At 39.6% G+C, this 23,643-nt stretch overlaps 2 protein-coding genes across 2 annotated transcripts; both read left to right on the top strand.

Annotated features, from left to right (window-relative positions):
* Positions 1 to 101: 101 nt before the first annotated feature.
* On the top strand, positions 102 to 6,094 carry sprtn (SprT-like N-terminal domain). The gene is made up of 5 exons (XM_061051634.1): positions 102 to 723; positions 1,943 to 2,042; positions 2,296 to 2,424; positions 2,512 to 2,806; positions 3,630 to 6,094. Exons 1-5 carry the CDS (start codon positions 371 to 373, stop codon positions 4,568 to 4,570), a joined length of 1,818 nt encoding a protein of 605 aa, XP_060907617.1. The 5' UTR covers positions 102 to 370; the 3' UTR covers positions 4,571 to 6,094.
* Positions 6,095 to 14,489: 8,395 nt separating this feature from the next.
* Positions 14,490 to 22,660, top strand: fam89a (family with sequence similarity 89 member A). The gene is made up of 2 exons (XM_061051633.1): positions 14,490 to 14,907; positions 17,056 to 22,660. The coding sequence occupies exons 1-2, from the start codon at positions 14,659 to 14,661 to the stop codon at positions 17,350 to 17,352; spliced, it is 546 nt and encodes a 181-aa protein (XP_060907616.1). The 5' UTR covers positions 14,490 to 14,658; the 3' UTR covers positions 17,353 to 22,660.
* Positions 22,661 to 23,643: the final 983 nt, after the last annotated feature.

Below are 23,643 nucleotides of genomic sequence, written 5' to 3'. Positions count from 1 at the left end.
CCCTTGTGTGTTTAAGCATACCTGGCCAATAAAGCTGATTCTGATTGTTAGTTTTTATTACATAAGTTTTATTTTGAAAACCTTGCCGGATGTTGTTAATTTCTACCATGTCCGGGTTGACACGACAGCCGTTAGCGCTAGTTTTGGTCTAACAGCTAGGAACCGATTTCGTCCAATATGAAGATTTTAATGTTTTCTCTGGAACTATGACACGAATCTGTGTGTTTTTTAATAATTGTGTTATTGAAAGTCTGTTTTGTGTCGCCTGTGAATCTGTCACTTGAAGTTTAAAAGCCCTGGATCACTAAACGTCAACCGGAGCTACATATCCAGCTAGCTTATCTTATTATTTTTACTTTCTCTTTTTGTGATGGACGGAGATTTGCTGCTCGCCATCCAGCTCCAGGAGCAGTTTAACAATGAATACGAGACGTCGTTGTTTTCATCAAACAGCTTCGAGGACTCGGGGGGGCAAAGCAGCAAGAAACGAAAGGTGGAGGTATCTGTAGGTGGAGGAAGCAGCAGCAGCAGCAGCAGCAGCGGTGTTGTCCCCTACTGGAAGCCGACTGCTCGACCCGAGAGGCCGCTGTCCATCGTGGATGAGACCTGGGAGACGCTGGACCCCAGCCCCGATGTTAGAGCCATGTTCCTGGAGTTTAATGACACGTTCTTCTGGGGGAAACTCTGCGGGGTGGAGGTGAAGTGGAGCCCCAGAATGACACTGTAAGTCACTGATTATAAAAGCTCAGTATGTTGACAAACACTGAATCAACACTGTTGAATTAAAAAAAATGGTCCTGAGATTTAGTTTTGTTTTTTTAGTTTAGTTTATTTAGTTTTTGTTTTTTTTAGTTTAATTTAGTTTAGTTTAGTTTTTTTTTAGTTTAGTTTAGTTTAGTTTTTTTTAGTTTAGTTTTTTTTTTAGTTTAGTTTATTTGCACATTTTTTGAAAGAAGAATCAAACAGAAAATTAAAAATAACTAAAAAATAAAACACATGTGCAGGTGAGGTAGAAACCCTTGAGGGCTTATCTCAAAACCTCATATTAGTAGTAGTAGTAAATATTTATTTCGGTCCATGACCACAAAGCATAGAATATACACGTACAATAATAAAAAAAAACAATGGCCGAAAAGGTGTAGAATGAAGCTGAGGCTTATTATGCCTACCCTTTAAATATTTCATTTATACTGTATATGAAAACAAGAATAGCTGCAAAAAAAAAAAAAGAAAAGTAACCTGATTTCACAAAACAGAAAACAGTTGTCAGTTAACCAAATTAAAACAATAAAAGGAAAAAAATAAATAAATGAAAAGCTTCCATAAATGATTAATTACAGTCAGACTATAGTTATAAACATTATCATAATGATGTTTTATATTTTTCTATTACCCTGAACATTAAGAGATTAAACAAAGTTAAAATAAAATACAATAAAAAATAACAAAGTAAGAATATTTACTGTCACAAATAAAATTTACCCCAATTGAAAATTACATACAAACATTGAAAACATAAAAATAGAGCAAAACAGGACATACAGTACGTAGACAATATAACAAAATCAGGACAATTCACTACAAATCTTTCTGACATCAACACGTTTCTGAGTCTCAATTTATATCTAGAAAAAGACAAAAAATCATCAGGTAAATAAATATGCGTGTTCCATAATTTGACTCCACGGTGTCTTATTGAGTCCTTGAGATGTACGACACATTGGTAGGTAGAGGTTATTGGTTTGTCTAGTTGAGTAATAGTTCACTTGAGAATTAAAAAATGAGGTTTAGTTTGTTCATTGGAGGTTTGGCATTATGCACTATTAAAACCACCAAATAACCTAGTGAGCATGTATGTACATAACCTCTCCAATAAGGGTTATAGCAGATGTGTGCCTCCTGTCTTTAGTGACCCATGTTCCTCTTGTTTGTTGTCTTGCAGGTGTGCTGGTGTGTGTTCTTACGAGGGCCGAGGTGGGCTGTGTTCGATCAGACTGAGTGAGCCTCTGCTGAAGCTCAGACCGAGAAAAGATCTTGTGCAGGTAAGCCAGTCTCGCTTTATATTTCTCTTATAGTAAAACACTTAAAATCTTGTAATTTGCATGCAGTAAAGAAAGTAGATTGCACTTATAGGGGGAAAGTAATTAGGACCAAAATTCCTCTTATGCATAACAACTCCTCCTATGAATTTCAGTCCATATACATTTTGCCACCTGCCCTAAAGCTCAAGCTGCAACTGTATGTGTCTTGTATGATGTTGTAGTGGGAAACCTCTCATTTATCTTGTTTCCACAGACTCTCCTTCATGAAATGATCCACGCGCTGCTGTTTGTGACCCAGAACAACAGAGACAGAGACGGTCATGGTCCTGAGTTCTGCAAACACATGAACCGGATCAACGACGCCACAGGGACAAAGATTTCTGTGGGTTTATTTGTTATTACACTTCTTTTGTCTTATCTTGTTTCAGCATATAAAACATATTCTGAAACGCGTCTCTTTCCTCCTCAGGTCTACCACAGCTTCCACGATGAGGTCGATGTGTATCGGCAGCACTGGTGGAAATGCGACGGGCCCTGTCAGAACCGCAAACCCTACTTCGGCTTCGTAAAGAGGGCCATGAACCGGGCTCCCTCCTCCCAGGACCCCTGGTGGGAGGACCACAGGAGGACGTGTGGAGGGACTTACACCAAGGTTAAAGAGCCCGAAGGATACGGCAAAAAAGGAAAGAAGGATGGAAAAAAGGACGGGAAGTCTTTGGAGAAGAAGGGCCCAGGAAATGGAAAGCCTTCAAGTACAACTGCAGGTGATAATTTGTTTTTTCTTTTATGTGTTGCTGTTATAAACCACAAAAAGTTGGGTTCACTTGCAAAACTCTTATTTGCTTCCTTTTTGGATGTTAAATAAAAAAAATAGGCACTACTCATCAGCCAGAATGGCTTGCTTTACTATATAAAAATGTAACATAATTCTCCATAGCTGACTTATGACACTATTAGAGCTTTCACACTTGCAGAAAACTCCTGAAAAATGATATTTCCAGGAGCAGTTTCGAACTGCACGTAGCATTTATACAAAGGCAAATTTTCTCATTGTTGCATCATATAGCGGACTCTGTTGCTTCGTCCCTTACTTCCGCATTGTTGTTTTTTTTACGTCACGTCTTACCTCAAGAGACCCCCCCGCACACCCCCCACCTGACAGGTATAGTCTCCCACTGTGAGGTTCATATGTGAACAGCCAGGTCAGGAGAATATCCGGAGCAGTCGTTTTGAAATGATCTAGACATTTTCAGGAGTGCAGATGTGAAAAAGGCTAAGCTAAAAAGTATAAACAGAACATTGTGGTTTTATCCTGTGCTGAATTTTGGCATGGCACGGTAGATTCCTCTAAACCACCACAGGTCAGTTCTACACTTGGGTATAAATCAGTTTATCAGGCTATCAGAAAATAAGTGAATAGTTTCAGTTTTCTGAAATGTGAAACTTCTAAAATGGTATTGTGTTTCATTTTTTGAGAATCCTTTCACCACGTATTGAGTACAGTAATTATCTCAGTCGAACATCTTAAAGTATAAAGTATGCCTGCCTTCCTTCCTGCCTCTGAATGTGTTCCTTTCTCCCTCTCAGGTTCTGGATTACAGGACATCAGAAACATTATCCCATTCAGCGGTAAAGGTTTCCTACTGGGAGGGCAGTCACAGACCTCCACGTCTTCAAAACCACCAGTGCCCGTCTCCTCTCCAAAGAAACTCCTCACCCCTTCACCTCCAGCTAAAAACTCCCCAGGACTCTCCAACACCTTTACCTCCGTCAGACCGGGTGCCGCCACATGGCAGAAGCCCCCTGTGAAGAGGTCTGTCAGTAACACGCGGGCTTTTGTCAACATTAACGGCTCTCCAGTGAGAATCTCCAGAGCTCAAGGCGGCGGCAGCAGCAGCCAAGAAGCAAATCAGAGCAAACAAAAATCAATTGAAGACCTCTTTAACCGCACAAACTTCAGGAAATCACTAAGTCAAACCTCTAACTCAAACACAGAAACTAAAAAAGATTCGCCGAACAATTCAACGGGTGCTACCTCTGCTTCTTCCTTCTTTCCTAAACAACAAAGTAACAACTCAGCTTCCTCTCCAAAAACATCCAAACCCAGTCCCAGTAAACCAAGCAGTTCTACGTTTTCCTCATCAGGAAGTAAAGGCAGCCCTGTGAAACCGACACAGTCCAAGTACTTCAATCATTCTAACAGTGAGAGCGCATCAGGGTCTGTCTCAAGGAAGAGGCCGTGGGACGAGCGAAACAGCTCAGCCAGCATCTTCGACTTCTTCCAGAAGACGTTAGGCAGCGACTCAGCGGCGTCGAGGGAGTTGGTGAAGACAAAATCCCCCGCAATGCAGCAGAGAACTGCCACTGCTACCACCTCCTCCTCCTCCCCCTCCTCCTCCTCTGCCTCCTCCTCCTCTTCTGCTTCTTCTTCATCCTCCTCCTCTGCAGTGATGGTCAGCTGTCCTGTGTGCCAAGCAAAGGTGCAGGAGTCAAAGATCAACGCACATCTTGATTCCTGCCTCTCCTAAACAAGGAGACGGGTTAGTGCTGGAAAGAGGACGTTCCAATAAGACTGACTTCCAAAATGCCTAAAAAGAGACTTAAGAGATCTTGCTGTGTTGAGTTTTTTCTGATTTTTATCTGAAGATGATCTAATACTCCCTTTTAAGGTTCGACATCTTGAAAATTGAGTGAAGTAACTGATCTTTTAAGCTGCTTTCACACATGCACTTCTAAAAAAAAAAATTGCAAATTTTAAGACAGCCCACCCCTGAAAGTTTTTATTCACATGTCCCCCTCAGATGGGAGGAAGGTTTCTCAGGAGGCAGGAAGTGACGCAAAACTGATGCTGAAGTCCCAATGTTGACTTGATATCCAGTCATAATGACATTTTTTGACTTGTTATCAATGCTACATGTTATTTGATGGATTCATGGTGTGAACGGGTTGAGAGGAAAATAACAAACTGGGGAGATCAGAAAAGAGTACGAAGCTGCTTTATTCTGGTACGATGATCACACCAGTCACTCACTAGTTGCATGATATAAATGATCACCACCTAGCCCGCTTGCTAGCTGTGAATTTTTCCTGAATTACCTGCTGCCTTCACACATCAGCTCACTCTGACTTCATGTGGAAAATGTACTAGGGAGCCGGCAGGGAAAAGTCCACGTAAAATCGGGGTGAAAAATGAGTCCGTTTGTGTGCACACATGCAGCTCAGTCTTAAGATTTCTACATTTTCAGGAATGTTTGTGTATGTGTGAATACAGCTTTAGAGAGTTGGACTACAGGTTTGGGTTCATTGTTTTTGCTGCAAGAGTGAGAATTATTTTCCTCAGGAGTGCCTGGCACATTATACTCAGACGACAGCAGAGTTTAACAGATGATGTATGTTCATGGACTTTTACTTTGAACAGATTCGTTTCATCAGCTAAAAACAAAGTTCCATTTTATTCTGTCAGAAATTGAATCATCTAAAGTTTAGTTTCACACTCGCTGAAAGTCTTACTAGCAGTGTTTCAGGGAAGCAGTTGATGAGAGTTGAATGGTGTGATGTCAAAGCAGACTAAATAATGATTCTTGAACCCAGAAGCTGCTGTGTTAGCAGTCATCTTATTTTTGGTTCCTGCAGTGTGTGATGCCTCCTCCACCTCTAATCTGCATCCGCTGCCCTTCAGACAGCAGGAGACGCTGACTGACCTCTGCTGATCTGCAGGAGTCGGGTTACACTTTAGCAGGCTATTTATTTTCTGCACGTCTTCCCGTTTATACTGCACCCGTCTGCAGGGTGAGGAAGGACTACAGTATCTGATTTTGCCTTTTCCGAAGCAATCATGTTCTGATGTTGAGCTTCATCTATCAGATATGGACGAGAACAATTAAGGAAGCTTTTACTTTGAAGGGACTGTGATTACAAAATGTCGTTTGTGCTGCTACAACATGACAGTTTTATTTCTGTATGTTCAACTTTTATATGTCAAGTTTGTTTTAAAGGTCATTTCTAAATATGTTTAACTTTTTATTGTTGAATAAAAGTTTTGACTTATTTTATTTTGACGGAGCATCATTCCTGCTAGTATCTATCAAGAAAAATTGAGGAAGTCTTTAAATAATTACCACAACGGTTAAAGCTCCGCTGGGGAACTTTGGTGTTCTGTTGATTTTGGCGCCCCCTGTGGACAAAGTGAGAGGATTCATCTCTTTGCGGATGTTGTCATATACATTTTTATTATTTTCATCCAGTTGTTGAGATGGTCCAGCACTTAAAAACGTGAAATCAGGTACATGAAATATGACGGTGCTGCTAAAGGATTGTCAAAATATCTCCAAATATGTTCTCAATGGACCTTAGATCTCTAATACCAAATTTCATAACAATCTTTCCAATGGAATAAATATATCAGAATGAATGTAGGAGCCATAACCTTTATTATTCACCTGTTTATTATTATTCAGTTTTATTAAAATTCACAGAGGCCCTGCTTGGCAACAGTCACAGCAGGCAAATGCTCGGGGGCCCCCAAGGGATCAGTGGTGATTCTACAGTCTGTTGGGGCCCTAGGCAGAAATCAATCGGGGGCCCCTCCAACCAGCGTTCATCACCATTATGTCTGCCAGCTTTTACTTCCTCCTCTTCCTCTTTTTTCCTGTTTCTTTTTTTCTGTCCTGTAGACGTATAATTCCTCTTAATTTTTCTTTGTTGACCTTCATTGACAATCTTTGGTTTTCACAGCAACCACGCTGCAATGCTTAGCAGGGCATTGAGAGTGAGTGCTGGCAGATTGTGCCCACTTAGGGAGGTTCCCTACTGTCATTGCATAAATTTTCACATTTTGGGTTAAATTTTTGAGCCCTCAGGGGTCTGATCCGGGGCCCCAAGCAGTCGCCCGCCTTGCCTGATGACGAGCAGCGCCTCTGCAAGGGATGACACAACCACAGCAGTGGCTTAAAATGTGAAACGTTTGCAATGACAGTAGGGAACCTCCCTAATGGGGCCCCAGAAGGAGTTATCCTTCTGAGCATGACAAAAGAAAGAGGAAAGGGAGTGTTGAGTTGTGCGGTGTGACTCGGACACAGATGATAGGGCTTGTATATTTTCTGTTCACTCTAGTCACCGTCATGTTTCTCTTTTTAATTTATTATTAATTAACAGTTTAAACACGTCTGGACTTCAGCAAGTTTTTGACGTGGCACAGTAACGAGCCCACTGTGTCTCTTAGTGGCCTTCTTCAGACACATCTTTAGCTATATTTCTCCACAAACTAGAACACCATCAGCAGGAGCTGTTGGTTTTGCAGATCGTGTTTTAGATTTGGATATGAGGACGTTTGTTAAAATATGAGATCAATGTTCCCTCAAGCAGCTTTATCCATCTGGTCTCATCAAGTGGAGTCATGAAAGTTCTTTACCCGTCATGAATAGAGCTGTAATGGTGATATGGGAGCGGAAAAGGCAGACACAAAGTGGGTGTTTCAGAGCTGGTGGTTGAGCTTAAAGAGGGGGAGGGCAGAGGTCAGGCAGGGTGAGGCCAGCTGCTGGTCAGGACCACACCCCTCCTGACTCTGCAGCGCAGACCAGAGGGAACAACAAAACACCCATCCCATTTCAATTCACCACAGTCTGCTGCTGCTGCTGCTGCACATGTTCCATACCATCTGGCTGCTCGTGCATCTGCCTTTGAAGTAAATAGTACATCTGGGGAGAAAAGCTCAGGTTTTACCTGATGTTTGAGGCACCAAAATTAAAAAGAAGAAATACTTTTTCACAATCTGGAGTGCATAAATAAGTAACAAAGTCATATGTAAGACGTCTGAGCTGGGATTTAACAGCTTACAACATCAAAAATATCAAATATTATTCTTGAAGGTACACAATGTTTCACAGAACTTCATGACAAATCTGGTAAGATTGCATCATAAAGGGCCAGAGAGCAAAACATTGTGAATAAGGTGAGCTGAAATTCGTTCTCAACTGGTGGGTCAGGACCCAGAGGTGGCTTGTGTTTGTTTTGTTCAGTTTCTTACTTCTGTCACATGTTTTTAACCGACTGAGGTCCAAACTGCACCATTCTTCAGGATATAAATCTGATTTTTCACACAGGAGTTGGTGGAGGGTCCTGAGGCTAGATGAGTTGAGAACTGATGAATACCTTTTAATGTGACTTGATTGTGTAGGAGACTTATGCAGATAGCGTTTGTACAGAAAAGCAACAAAATAACTATAACATCATCATTTGCACAATCTACTGAAGAGAAGAAGTATTTGCAGCAACATGTATTTTAGATGAAAATTAAATCCATATTACGTTGCTAACTGAAAATGACTTTACTGTAACTTTATTGTGAGAGCAGAACCAGACTCATGATGAACAGCCGTCTGCCGAAACTGAGTTGGGCTTGAAAGATGGGATAGAGGGAGATGCAGGAAGAAGGACATTTAAGTAAAACGTTAAGTTGGACTTTGTTGTACCTTGGACTTTTGGAAGCCTTTTTGTTCAAATACTTTTTTTATTATCTGCAAATGGGTTCAGGACTTTCAAACTGTGACAATATCATTCTCTAGTGGCTCTGCTAACAACTCCTACAATCCTGAAATGTACCAAGAGGGGCCAAATGAACACATTGTCTAATAAGTACAGGGGTCACAGGAAGGAGAAATGTTGCCCACTGGCTTCAATCTTCAACTGAAATATACATGAAGCTCAAATAAAATGTGTTGTGGTGGTGAGAGTAGAATATTTCACTCTGAAAATGTTGCAGATTAGAAGTGATAGGTAAAATAAAAGTACCTCAGTTTAAATTAGGTAAAGTAATGATGCACAGATGTTTCATTTAGACCACAGGGGACTGTTTGAAAAGGTAGAAAATGGGTATAATACTGTAAGTCCTCTTTAATGTACTCATTCTGTTACTTTCCACCACTGGTTATTGCACTCAGGAGTGAAAAATGTATAGGGCAACAAAATGTGACCAAATAGTCACAACGATTCCCACGGAAATACCTCTGTTTCCTGCAGAAATAAGGAAGGAAGGCTGGAGGAAGATGCTATTTTCCCGTCCTTTGGCGACTGAGCAAACAAATGCTAGAAACATGTCTGTCGCTGTTGGACCCTCATGCACCATTTATGTGTTTTTATTGTGGAAATAGCTTCCACTTATTTTATTTTTTTTGATGATTTGACACTATGAAGCATACAACTGTTGTCACCACAATGACCATAACGTCATGCTGGACCCCTCAGAGGAGGAAAAACTCGTGTCACTGACAGCAGCTGTTCTAAGCGGCCACGCCTCTTCTCTGACCTGCTGCACTCTAACACTATAGGATAACACTATAGGGAGCTGACCTCCTCCAAACACACACACACACACACACACACACACTCCCTCCCTCCTTCTTTTCACTCCTTTTGTCTCTCTCTGACAGTGATGCATCCCAGACGAGCTTCAAGTTCAATGTTATGTTTAGCTGGATGGGCTGCAATAGGGCTGAAATTGTTTTGGGGCGGTTCTTTCCTATAGACCAGGTCTCTGTAAGAACACATTTAAAAACAAAAGGTTAATATATTAAGTTTCTGTGTATTTCATTTAATTTCTGTTCTACTAAAATTGTAATATAGCAAAAAAGAAATTGGCCATACATGGTGTAATCAACGTACCACACACAACAGGGTCAGCAGACTACAGTCTAATCAGTACCTTATTCATTTTGTTAAACTCTACATGTGCCTCGATTTTAATCTTTTCAAAATAAATGCTTGGCTTTCCTCTTTCTCTCAATCATAGTCGTCTCAAACTGTAGTTGTTGTTTCTTCCCAGACATGTTCAGAAGACTTCTTTGGTCTCATCCATGATTTAGTGTTGGCTGGAAAAACCAAAATGACTTATTTATTATGGAAAATATTGAGACTGATAGTTCATGCATGGTGGTAAATATCTTGAACAGTGAAGTACAAACACATATTTTTTACCGAAGCTGCAACTTTTGTAGACATGTGAATCCTTCACTTATAATAATAATACGTTTTATTTAAAGGCGCCTTTCAAAACACTCAAGGTAACGTTACAAAGCAGAGATAAAAACAACAAAGGAACAATACAAAGATAAAATTAACATTAAAAAAAGGCAAATTTACAATGTATGAAATCATTATATTTGAGACAGGATGGATAATGATCAAGCAGAATATGCCAGTTTGAAAAGATGTGTTTTGAGATGAGATTTGAAAATGGAGAGAGAGTAAATGTTACTGATGTCTGGTGGGAGGGAGTTCCAGAGGTGGTGGGGGGGGGGGGGGGGCAGAACGGCTGAAGGCTCTGGACACCATGGTGGACAGGCGTGAGGGAGGTGGAGTGAGTTGAATGGAAGAAGAAGACCTGAGAGTGCGCGTGCAGGAGTTCAGAGAGGTACAGAGGAGCGAGGTTAAGGACGGCCTTAAAGGTGAGGAGCAGAATCTTGAAGTCAAAGCGGTGTTTAAGTGGGAGCCAATGAAGCTGCTGAAGGACAGGAGTGATTTGATTAATGGAGGGGATTCTGAATCTTTAATATTTTTAAATCCATCCCCAATCCCAATGTTGTCAGTTTATTAATTTTGAGATTTTAAAGCATTGCCAAGTAGTTTAATTAAAAGAGCATTTTACAAGATGACGTCTTCAAATTGTTTGTTTGGTGTTAAAACCCAAAGATGTTCCATTTACAGTAACATACCGTAAAACAGAAAATCAGCAGATGCTCACATTGGAGAAGCTGGAGTCCCTGCAACTCTTCAGCAGTTTTCCTAATAAATAACTTAAAAACTCAATTTTCTTTTCATTTTCCATTGACAGATAATCAATTGACAATCATCTATCAACACTTGTTATGAGTTGACGCTATACAAATAAAAGTTGATTGATTGATTGATTGATTGATACTGTATGAACACAAACGTGTGTTCAATGTACCTAAGACAAGGCTTATAACAAATGTAAATAGACAATTCAGAAGAAGAATTACAGTGAAATAAGAATTGTGCTCAAATGAAAGCAGACAAAATACAACATAAGCATAAGAGAAGGTATGATGCGAGACATCTTTGTGAATCTACTCATGTAATTACTGTGATTTCATCTTTGCCTTTAGTAAGATATCGCTTTCCAGCTGAGACATAAGCGGATATCTTTACATCATTATTAGCCGGCCTACACTAAGTGGCGCAAAGTCATTGTGCTTTTTAGTAAGGCAGATTATCACCAGCATGCTGGGGTTACATGTATCCCCAGGGGGTGCCATCATACGCCTAATCCTTTGATCTCAGGAGGCAGTGCTGATGATGCTGATGATGGTGATGACCATGGCGTGATGATGAAAGCTTATAGAGGGGACCTTCTGCTCATAAATATCCTGAACATATGAGATTTTCCTTCATCAGTCCCTCTAAATCGTGCAGCTGTGGACGCTCAGCTGCTGGCTAATTCTTTTAAGAGCTGGATTACTTTGAAGAGAGGGGATGTGGTGCTTTCAAGGGCAAATATACTGTGTTAGGTGATAACACGATACTAAAACAGTCAAATACTCATTTTACAGCATATATTTTCAATATATTTTAAGTAGAAAAACAAACAAAAATGGCATAGAAAAAGAAGTAAAAGTGTTAAGCATTAGTGTCGCTAACTTAAAATACTGGTAGCTAACAAACAGATTCGCCGTTTTGGCCGTTTTGCTAGCAGTAGCCTAGGTTAGGGTATTTGAGTCATCAATTTTAAACTGATTCCAATCAAAGTTGGCCTTTACTGTTATGCAGTATCCTGTGGGGTGAGTTAATAAAAGGAAAAACACATTTGAGCTAGCAAGCTTACGCAGGAGACATTTACGCTAATTCTTCTCTTACAATCGGTAAGAAAGTTAGCTATACTAGCTACGGCTAATTCCTCTTTCTTACAATTACAAACAATATATTTGTAAAGTGCATTCCCTTTCCTTTGTTGTAGTATGACTTTTTTTTATGCAGTCCTTGATATTTGACATTACTTGAAGAGAGTTACATTATTTAAAGAGCGTTAGCTTGCTTACTGCAAAAGCTTCTTAGTAGCATTAGCTTGCTAGCTTAATATTTCCCTATTTTTAATGTCAAGTTGAGGTTGAGTGTCAAGGAAAGAAATAAGCACAAACTAGGCCTACTCTCACTCTAAAGAAGAGAGAGAGGGAAAGATAAAATACAAAAAGCAACCCATATTACACAAAATACTAAAGAACCCATAGGTTAGGCTAATATGGCAGCTAGCCTATACAGAAACATTTTGATTTCTTTTGATTTTGAAGACAAATATAATCAAAACCTCATTCAATCATTAGAAATTGTTGCTAAAAGCAGGATGCTAAAATAAATTTTTTTTTATGTTTATTATGAAGATTGAGACTCCGTATAGGCCTTTTTACATATGTGTATCTGAGTATCAGGCTACTCCAGTGTGTGTGTGTGTGTGTGTGTGTGTGTGTGTGTGTGTGTGTGTGTGGCACAGCACATGCTGCTCTTTTGCCGAGGAGTGTGTACTGCTTTTGTGTCTTGGTTTCAAGGTTATTGTTGTGTTATTGTTGTGACGGGACTTCAGGCTGGGGGGGCTGGAAGTGAAGCCCACCATCTGTCCTTTATGCTCAAACTATTGTCTTGCAAACACACACACTCCTCATTGTGTCCTCATCCCCTCTCTGTGTTCACTGTGATTGGGAAAATCCATCAATGTGTAGCCTATTATTGTACCTATGTACTCAAATGAACACAATCTTCTATTAAAAATATAAGCAGACATTTAGCTTAATGCCAAAAACTATTGACAGGTAATGTAAACGTGCAATAATCAAAGTTTCTATAACAGATAATCTAACCCGACATGAATAGACATTTACTTGCTTTTTAATTTACTTCAGTAAACAGAAAATAGTCCCTCTGTATGTGCTTTACATTTGGACCTTTTGTGTTTATGAACATGTATAAACACATATTTTTCAGTGGAAGTCTTTGAACATTTTAGGACATAAATGTGTCAAGTTTCCTATTAATTGAACTCAATCTTATTGTCTTTCCGGTTCAAATGAGTTAGATGTATTTCTTATACGTCTGGTTTGTGTTCATCTAACTTTTTTATACTGATGAAATTTAAAAATTTGAAAATGGTGGGGGGAAAACATTGGCTATCTCTGTACTTGGCAGGGAGACGCCCAGCAGCCACTGTGTTAAAAGGACAGGAAGCGGATTTAACTACTGAGCCACGATCAAATATAGTCAAGCTCACAAAAACTAGTCATGATAAGACCTGAAGCTGGTATTTCAAATTAAAGCTGTGGGTTTTTTATGGCATGGCAGACTGTACTGTGGACTGTAAAGAGAATATTTCTTAAGCTTGATCTATTGGTTTTTAAAGGATATGACAGGGGCTCATATCAAATCCCTATAAAGTTCATACACAGGCCTACTTAATCTAAATTCACATAAACAGGACCAGATTAAGGTCCAGTCACGTGGTTGTCTGCCTTGACATTTTTTCACCATGACAAAAAAAGGTATAACTGCATAGTTGTGACTGAATTGTAGCCTATTATGATTTGTTTAACTCCAACATTATGTCAACATTTCATTCTACATATCTCTTTTAGCTATACATTTTCATTTTGCTTTTGACTAAATCGTCAAGTAGGCAATGTGACCAACTATTTGGGAAATAGATTATATAATGAATTTAGTAATCTAATTTAAAAATAAATAGACAATTAAATCTTATAATATATTATTATATTATATATAATATTGTCCTATTTTTGGAAGTAGATAGATAGATAGATACATAGATAGATGGATGGATGGATAGATAGATAGATGGATAGATATTTTATTGATCCCGAGGGAAATTCAAAGTATCCAGTAGCAGGTTACAAAGACGTACATGACATGAAACATTTGTTACAAATTAAACCGCAAAACCGACGCCCCCCTCCCATACATATATATTAACCCGAAAAAAGATTTAAAGAATACCCCTAGATGAAACAAACTTAAACTGTGCAATTGAAAATAGATTTATACAAGAAATGTACATAACCCATGCAGGGATAAAAATATATGTGAAATTTAAAGCAATAACCTATAAACAGTTGAGGAAAAAATCTGTAATTAGACCTGAATATAAAAAAAAAAAAAGTGTATATATATATATATATATTATTATTATTATTATTATTTTTTTTTTTTTTTTTTTTTTTTTTTTAGAACCATATTATTTTGAATGCCATGTGTTGGATAATGCAGATTTGTTGAGGTCAAAGAGTGGGATTATTTATTTAATTATCATTTAAATTAGACTAATTTAGGTTTCTATTTGAAATGGGGCAAACGTACTGAGTATGTTGCCTATTATGTTTTATTTTGATAATAACACCGGAAATGTAACAACTGACATCCGGGTGACTTGACGTGGCGTCGCTGCTGGCCGCCTTGGGCAGAGAAAACCTCGGCTGGCTGTTGCTCTGGTCGTTCAGTCCGGGAGACGACTGTTTATTCCGAGCGTCGGAGGAATTAAGAGACTAAAACTAAACATTTAGTCTAAACACCAGAAGCGGTTTGATTTGTTACTCACGGGACAATGAACGGTAAGTCAGCGAACGGTTCCCTGGGAGGAATGGCCTGCATCGAGGGGCTGCCCCCGCTGCCAAAGAGCCTGAGCGGCTTGCTGAACTCAAGCGGCGGCTCCTGGAGAGACATGGAGAGGATGTACGTGAAGAAAACCATGATCCAGGACGACCTGAGCCGAGGCAGGAATAACACCGACAACCTCCTGGCCAACAAGCCGGCCAACCTCGACGCTGCTCTGGCTCTGCTGCGGAAGGAGATGGCAAGTATTTCAGGGAGTGTTGGTTTAATTTGACGGGAAGAAAGTGCTTCGATTTCCGCCGCTGGTTTAATCCGGACCCGCTGTGCGTTCGTATCCAACCGGATCCCCCCGTGAAAATGTGGTAGTTTGATGTTTCTTGGCTTTTGAGCAAACTAACTCATCTCTAAGCCCTCAATTTCAAGTTTTTCAACAATATTAGACCATTTTGATGGATTCGGCATACAAACAATTAACTTTAAAAGACATATTATAGATAAAATATCAACTTTTAGTCCTTCAGGTCGCTATTTTGTACGGAAGAGGATTAGGGCCAGACATGAGAAATAAATAATGAAAGGAGGAATTTTTTTTTTTTTTCCATCATGCACTTTGGGAAAAAAGTTGAAATGTAGAGAAAAAAAAGTCAAATTATTGAGGAAAAAAGTTGAAATGTAGAAAAAAGTAGATAAGTCGAGATAAAAATGTCTATACAATTTTAGAGAATAATGTTTAAATGTTGGGAAAAAAAGGCAAACTGTTGATAAAGTCAAAACATGAGAATAAAGTTGAAATATAATGTAGATAAAAATGTTGAGAATAAAGTCGAAATCTTGAGATTTAAGTTAAAATTCAATTTTGTGCAATTTTCGACTTCATTTTCAAAATTGTATTTCAATTTTGTTCACAACATTTCAAACGTTTTCTCAAAGTGCATAATGACTTGAAATTCATCCTTATCTCGTTATTTGTTCCCATTTTTATTAGTTCTGTTAAGTTAACTAAAGATATTCGTGTCCTGAGGATTGGGAAGACTTTAAATTCCTTACTTGTAATCGCTTATAAAGCTGCCTGTTGCACAAAGTCTCTTTGAATCATTTGAAGATAAAACCCGATTTTTTTTTAAATGTAGTCTGGCATTGGCTTTGGAATACCTTTACTCAAGAGAAAGCAGGATCAGGAGCAGCTTTGCTTTGGATGACACAAATTAAGGTATTAGGATTGTACTGACTTTTATTCTAAGCTGAATTTAATACCTTTTAGCTGAGAGGGGGGGGGGGGGTTAGGGTTAGGTGGACTAATACATGCCGTTACATTCACTGAGAAGTTAACAGAGTGAAACACTAAATCCACTACACCCTGTGCACTCCCTCGCCAGCAGCAGGGATTTTCATAACCAGAGCCAGAGTCGTTTTCAATCATTATCTAGGTATACTCGTCTGCCTAACAATGGCCTGTCTCCTCTTATCCAGTTGTTTGGCTGAAAAGGTCAAGCTGTTGAAGAAACTTTACCACTTAAGGATATTGTGACATGCTTTACTAAATCCTATTTTTACTTCATGGGCCTTTCCCTCCCTGCAGCAAATTCCAGGCTACTCCAGGCTTACTGCTTTGTTGCAGTTAATGTAATACTATTAGTTTGAAGTTCACAATGTTTAATAAGTTGACAGTGTCCTATATTTGAGAGTGTGTAAGCCGCTCCCCGGTTTGTGGAGCGCAGAGCTGGCTCTCAGCTGTTTGAACTGACTGTGACTTGCATGTCTGCCCACTGTAATTTGTTTGAGAGACAATGCAGTGACCCTGAGTTCAAACTGCACTGTCAGCTGAGTGCTGTGCAGTAGAAATGCGCTTTTAACCCCGCCTTTGACTTCTTTTGGTGTGGAATGAGTAACACCACGATGTGGGGTTCAGATTACAATTTAGGATTCATTTCATAACCTTTTAAATGATTCTGTAAAGGTATTACAGATTTGCTGATTGGTAGATTTATACATTGAAATTTGTAGAAAAAGTGTCTGTTTTTTTTTTTTCTGACTGAAAATGGAAAAACGCCCCAAAATGTTAAAGAAAGAATGTGCGACATTTTTCACATAAAAACAGCAGAAATCAAGTATATCCTGTGTAAATGAGAAGCTCGAGTCCCGCTGGCTGTGTTGTTGTCGGAGCCGTGTTTACATGGACGGGATAGCCGACTCCTCTCCTCGCATTTAAAATCTGTTTACGTCAAGGAGCAGAGAAAGGAAGAATAACATACTCACTGCTTATTTTGATGTCACATACATTGCAATGTGGTCCAAACATTCTGAAATTAACAAAGAAAAGTCTTTTAAAGTAGCTGAACGTCTCCAGTGTCCCGTAGTAATCTTGATTTTCTAAACCGTCTTCTTCCAGGTGGGCTTGCGTCAGCAGGACATGTCTCTGCTGTGCCAGCTGTGGTCGCTGCACGAGTCCATCCAGGAGTACAAGGGCAGCTGCCAGGACCTGAGCGCCGCCTCCAGCCTCAGCATGATGGAGAACGGCTACTTCGACGAGGACGACGAGTATTACGGCGAGCCTGGCGCCACCCCCACCGGGGAGCAGCCGGACAGCGAGGCCGGAGACTTGACGTCGTCCATGGCGACGGCCAAGAACGGCAGCAGCAGCATCAGCAAAGACGACAGCTGGGACTCCTTTCACGTGACCATCTGAGGCTCGGTGATTCTGCGGAGCGAGGCGGATTTTGATGCACACTCGCGTAACGACTGAGTGAAGTTGGAGGGACAGTTGAGCAACCGCTCTGGAAACTTCGTTTTGGCCTCAAGAAGGAATTGCCTGGTTAGCGCTACCTGATTATGGTGTTTATGTACCATAACAGACTATACAATTAAAGCTCCAGCTTAAATCCAACTCGTCCTCAGGTGAAACAAACTCCTGCTTGTGCTGCAGAATCTTTTTTTCTTTTGCAGCATGACCAGGAGCTCTACCGGACTGCAGCCCTGAGAGACCCCGTGCTTTTAAGAAATGGCGCTCAAACTCGGGACTCGAGATGGATTGTACCCTGAGACATTTACTCAAATAAATAAGGCAATATGTATTTGATATCTTTTTCTAAACAACGCTGCTGCTTCTCTATCAAGCATTTTTGCTAGCCAGTCATCCTTTTTTGGCAGAACTTTTTTTTTATATACATAATCTATGAACAAAGTTGTATTATTTATTATATAATATAAATAACAAACTATTCACTTTCCAGTTACTCTCTTTGGATGTTTTCGTACTGCGACTCTACCAAGTACAGCCATCCAGCAACAACAGCTCCCAAACACTTTGGACTTAAACATTGAACACAGTGGATGTGACGTCTGTACTTTGAGACTTTGTGGACATTCTGTTGGATAAAGACGGTGTGTGTGTGTGTGTGTGTGTGGTGAAATCATTCATAGACATAAATCAAAAAGGTTTTTTTCAAGGAGTTGGAGAAAGAGGAGACGTCTTTACACCCGTTCACGGCGAAAAAAAAAATGCTGGATAGGAGAAGCGACTGCTCCACTTTCTACACTCGTTTCAGTGAGGTTAGATGTTTACGCTGAAAATGTGAAAATGTTCAAATGCTGGAAACAAAAAACCTGCATGTCCAGCATGCCAGGCCGCAGATTGTGAGCTTGTTGTCTGACTGGCAGAAGACACAGGTGGTTTCTATCCAGCCGATGATGCATTATACATCAACTTGGCTCTTGTTGTTGTACTAATGCCCATTATTTCTATAGATAATAACGTTGTACACTCATTTCTGATATCTGGGACAATGTGGTAACATCGCTGGAAAGGAGGAATAAAGTGCACGTAACACTAGCGTTACCATTTCCCAGGTGCAAAATTATCAAAACTGACCGAACAAAAACATTTAAAAATTTGGCTCAAGTTGTACTTAGAAACCATTCTACTTCAACATATCCAACTAGCAGGAGCCTTATAGACAACACAGATTGAAAATGCTCAGGATAAAATGACTCTTTCAGCAGTTTTCCTCATAACCAGCTTCAAGATGTTATTCTCAATATACTCGTATTAGATAGAAGTTGCCTGAGATACTGCGAGTGGCTGCAACCACCTAATATCATATGATTTGCTCTCTTGTAGTTGGATTGTGACGGTCGGCACAGTTTTGGTGGAACAGACTTGTTTACCCTCGGTCTCTCTCTCTCTCTCTCTCTCTGGCCTTCAAATGCTGCGAGCTGTGCAAACACAGAGCTGCAAAAAAAAAAAAACATGGTAGCACCTTTCCACTGAATACAGGGTACTTTCTACTTCTTAGAGTGAACATACATCCAGCCACACATGCTCTGCTGCATGTAGCATTGCCCTGTAGCTAACCATACTGGCTCAACACCAGGCTGGATACCAGTAGCTGTTTTTCTATTGGTGTTTAAAAAACACCTGGAATTAAACCTTCCAAAAGCTTTTGAACTACCTGAGACTCATCTTCAAAAAAAAAAAACAATACTGGTCACTAACAAGGTTGTGGTAGCTCTTCTATTTTTTAATAGTAACAAAAAGGCAGCCTTAAGGGGAGGGTCCTCTTGCAGTGTTTTTTTTTTTGCTCTGGCAGGAGGACACATGCCCTCATTTAGGCTCCAAGTATTGTTTCATGCAGAAAGTGGAAAAAAAAAAAAGCGTCTTATTTCTGCTATACATATGGATGGTCTGCACAGTCTTCCTAATGCATATATGTAGGTCTCACTTGAACCTGTAGCGCAGCCTGCAGAGCCACGAGCAGCTGTCATATCACTCAAACAAATCTCAACACCCATCACCACTTTCAAAAGGAGTGGAGGGTTTCAGTAGCCTGTCCGCTGTACATGTGTGTGCTTGTAAAAGACGAAACCAAAGACACTCAAAAAATGTATTTGGCTTTCGGTGCGATCATCTGCTGGTGAATGTTTGTACATCTTACTCTTAAAGGTACGGCACATCACGACACCTGATGTGTTGAAGAATGTCCAGACCAGTCGTTTTCACACTCTGATGTAAACATGTTTTCTCTGCTCCTTCAAGGAGTGGCAGATATCCGAGCGTTTAGGCATCTTAAATATTCACAGCTGACTGACACACAGTTCAGTGACTGTTTTCTCCCCTGTTGTTTTTCTAAAAAAAAAAACAACCTGACGAGTGAAAGTCTCAGCAGCTCCGTGTATCAGAAACACCTCCTGAAGTCATAAGAACGGCATCTTGTCACTGCGGTTAGACCCATAATTGCAGCAGTCACGCCTCATTACAGGGTGTAACTTTTAAAGGAATGGTTGCTCATTTTTAAGGAAACGCACTTATTGGCTTCTGCAGAGAGACGGAACAGATAGCTTTGAAACGCCCCCGCACATTGGGGGTTGCAACAGTTTGAAATCACAAGATACAAAGTTGAAAGTGTACGATAAATATCAAAGTCATGCTTTAACGATTATCACCTGTTGCTATGGCGATTAAAGTAACTAAAACAAGTATATGTTATGTACTAACAGGGAAGAATTCAATATTTTTAGGAACAGGAATACAAAAAAACCTTTCATTAGCGAGTGTTAACTGCATAATAACCGATGTTTGTAAGTGAAATAATCACTTTTTAATGGTGACACATGAAGCATTATGCAGCTGAAACTCCAGTAACAAGGTAACATACATGTGATGCTGAAATGAAAAATAGGTTAAGGGTACTGGAGATTGTAGGAGACACTCTAAAAAGCAACATGACATCAATGAAATAAGCGCTTTTCCTGAAATATTGGAACTATTCCCTTAACAGTCGAAGCTTAAATGAAAACACGATCTCAGTGAGAAACACAACTCTGTGTTTAAATCCAACAACTTGTCTCATGGCGATCTATAATGTACGTTTTGTAAATAGAACCACAAGCTTAAAAAAAAAAAAAAGAGTCCTGAAAAGTACGGACTGTGTCATCGAAGTAAAACACGGGTTGAATGTTTTTCTCTTTCATTTTTCAGGATTTTTTTTTTTTCATTTTGACTGAACAGTTAACCTTCATCTGAATGCTACTAATCCTCCCAGTCTGATTCCACACAACATGAGGGTCAGATCCAAACTCCTGTCTCTGAACTCTTAAAGACATAGGATCGAATAATGTAACTGATTTCAGAGATTTCAGTTAAATCCCCTGACTTCTTGTTTTTATTGGATGTCTACACGATTAGTGCCTTTTGTAAAGTATCAGGTGAGAGACCTGTAGCTGTCTCTTCAAGACGGGGACGAGGAGTCACCATGAACGCTTTCCACTCGCTCGACATGCACTTGGGTTTTTAAAGCTGCTACATGTTCAATTTGAAACTTAATTTCTTTACGCAACCTTCAAAATCTCTGAGAGTTTCTATATCTTATCACTTACAAAATACATGTGGAGTTTTTGTATTTTCTCTCCTCTGTCCGAGTCTCTTTTTTCTTCATGTTATTGAGGAGGATGCAGCTGTAGGGAGTGGTGTATTTATGATGCTTCCTCCCTCTGAAATTCAGAGTTGCTTCAGGCTCTTTGTACACAGTGGAGCTCTTCTCTTCCTTCCTTTTGCACACATCAAACGTCCACCACATCATACTGTATACAAAAAAAAAAAACATCGGTTTCCCCACGTTCCCTCCTTCAAACTCAAATCGACTTCTCACATGTAGCAGCTTTAGGACTTCCAACATTTTGTACCAGCCTTAAGACGAGTCATGTTATTCATGCTACACAGTGCACTCTTCGCTTGCTCAAACACTGCAAGTGTTCCAACTATCTTTTTGCACTTGTTTGTGGTTTGTTCCGCGTTAAATCCTGCAAAAATAGAACTACCTGTAATCCTCTTTGCTCTTCTCCTTTTACTCAAACTAAATCCAGCGGAGTTCAAATCAGTGTGAGCACTGTCAAAGTGTACCCAGTAAATGATGATTTATGTGTGTGCTATTTCCTGCTTTTAAACCCCGCCCCCTCCTTTCTTACGTGATTATTGGATGTGTCATGTCATCTCAGGGTAAAACTCCTTCACCCTGGAGGGACAAAAAAAAAATCTTCTTAAAAACATTTGAACACGATTGTAAAGTGACACTTTGTGATTTGTTGGTATGTTTCATATTCACAAGGAAAAAGTGACCCCGAGACTCGTACTTTACAGCGACTTCAACGGATGGATTTGAATGTTATTGTTTCATGTTTTGGTGCCAGACTCTGAGCAGAACAGGCAAAGGCTTTTTTTTTTTCTTCTTTTTTTTTGGAAAAAGCCTTTATTTCTTCGGAACCAAGTTTGAACAATCACATGAAGAAAAGTCAATTTGTTGGAAGGAAAGATTAAGAAATGTTTCAACCAAGTGTGGCCTCAGCAGACAGGTCTGATTGCAACCACAAAGATTTGGATGTTTTTTTAGGGGGCATTACTGTAATTAAAACCCATCCATGTCACATCCTTGCTTTGGTGGTCGTTAAAAGGCACTTTAGGGAGATTGGAGAACTTGGTGAAATTATGACCCTGGAACACTAACTCGATTGGACTCTCATCAATGGGGAGTGGATATTTAAGAAGGGAGACATTCTTGGTGCAAAATGGCCATTATGTTCTTCCAACTTGCCTCTGAAAGCATAAAAACACAAATTAAATTCTTCTTCAGCTGACGTGTGTTGAAACCTGGGCTTCATCAGTTAATAATTATACCATTATTCAGATAATCATCCATGTTCTCTTTTTCCAGCTGCAGCTGTTAATGTGGTTTCAATCTGTCATTGGAAGAACTGTGAAATAACATCTGAGTTTATTTTCATGCTGTATATCATCATCATTATTCATGAAATCAACTAAGTGGTAAAAAAAAACAGATTATAGGTTTTTTCAAGTTGTGTACGCAGAAGAAATCCAGAGAACATGTGAAGCCAGCTGTGGTGTTCTGAAATCAATGAATGACCTTACTACTGTTTGTTTGGAAAGTTAGTCTCAATCCTATCATAATTAGTATTCTGTATTTAATAAAGTTATTTCAATACTTTACAGGTTTGAGTGAGTCTTTCTTATTCCTTTACATAAAACATACCCAGTAGAATATAAACTGAACCAATGGATTTGATTAAAGTTATTTTGAGTATATTTTTGGGGATTATATTGGCCCAAGTCCATTCTCAATGGCGTTAAGCAGACATGCAGTCGTCTACACAAAAGGTTTATGGATAGAAATCAGCATAAGGAAAGATGTCTGGAAAATCTGGCCTCCTTTTCTTACAACCTTACATGATGAAAAACTAAAGTGTTGGTCTCATTTTGGTAACTCATTTTGATCATGTTTCTTAGCAGGCTTTAATAACCGGACAAAAGCCACTTCAAGCGTGTAGCCATGTTAGCAGCTAAATGATGCTAAACTAAGGAAAATGGTAATTTAGCTCTTTGCTCACAATGATAACCCGAACATGTTGATGATTAGAAGGTAAAACCTTTACATTATTGACCATTTCAGTTCAGCTTAGAAGCTATAAAATCAATGCTGAGACTTGTTCAAACTTTGACCTGATGGTGGCGCTAGAGGTCTAGTTAGTTAATCAGAAAAGTTATCGAGCTTCATCCTCAGGGGAACATTAATATCTCTCCCAAGCAACAACCTGAAAAGAGGTTTAAAGATGAAGCAAGCACAGAAATACTAAAAACTGCAGTTCCTTAAATGGCCACTTGAGGCTGCCCCCAAAAGTGAGTCAAGCCCCACTGACCACCATTATTGAAGGTTCACTTTTGAATCAGAATTAAACATGTTTTCAGCCTGGTACAGAACTGATTTTGGTCTCTATCAGTTATTTCTTCATTCATGCTCCTGTGTGACACTCGACTTGTTACCCTTTGAGTAATAGTCCGTTTCAAAGTTATGCAGAATGAAGGAAATGACGGCTTTGAGTTACAGGTCGATGCTGCAGCTGTCTACTATGCGTAACAACCTTTATAGTTCTAAATAACTAAATGTCTCGTCTGTGTACAAAGATTATTCAC

Source organism: Labrus mixtus, chromosome 12, assembly GCF_963584025.1.
Source record: "Labrus mixtus chromosome 12, fLabMix1.1, whole genome shotgun sequence".
Lineage (NCBI taxonomy): Eukaryota > Metazoa > Chordata > Actinopteri > Labriformes > Labridae > Labrus > Labrus mixtus.
This window is presented reverse-complemented; position numbering and strand designations above follow the sequence as displayed.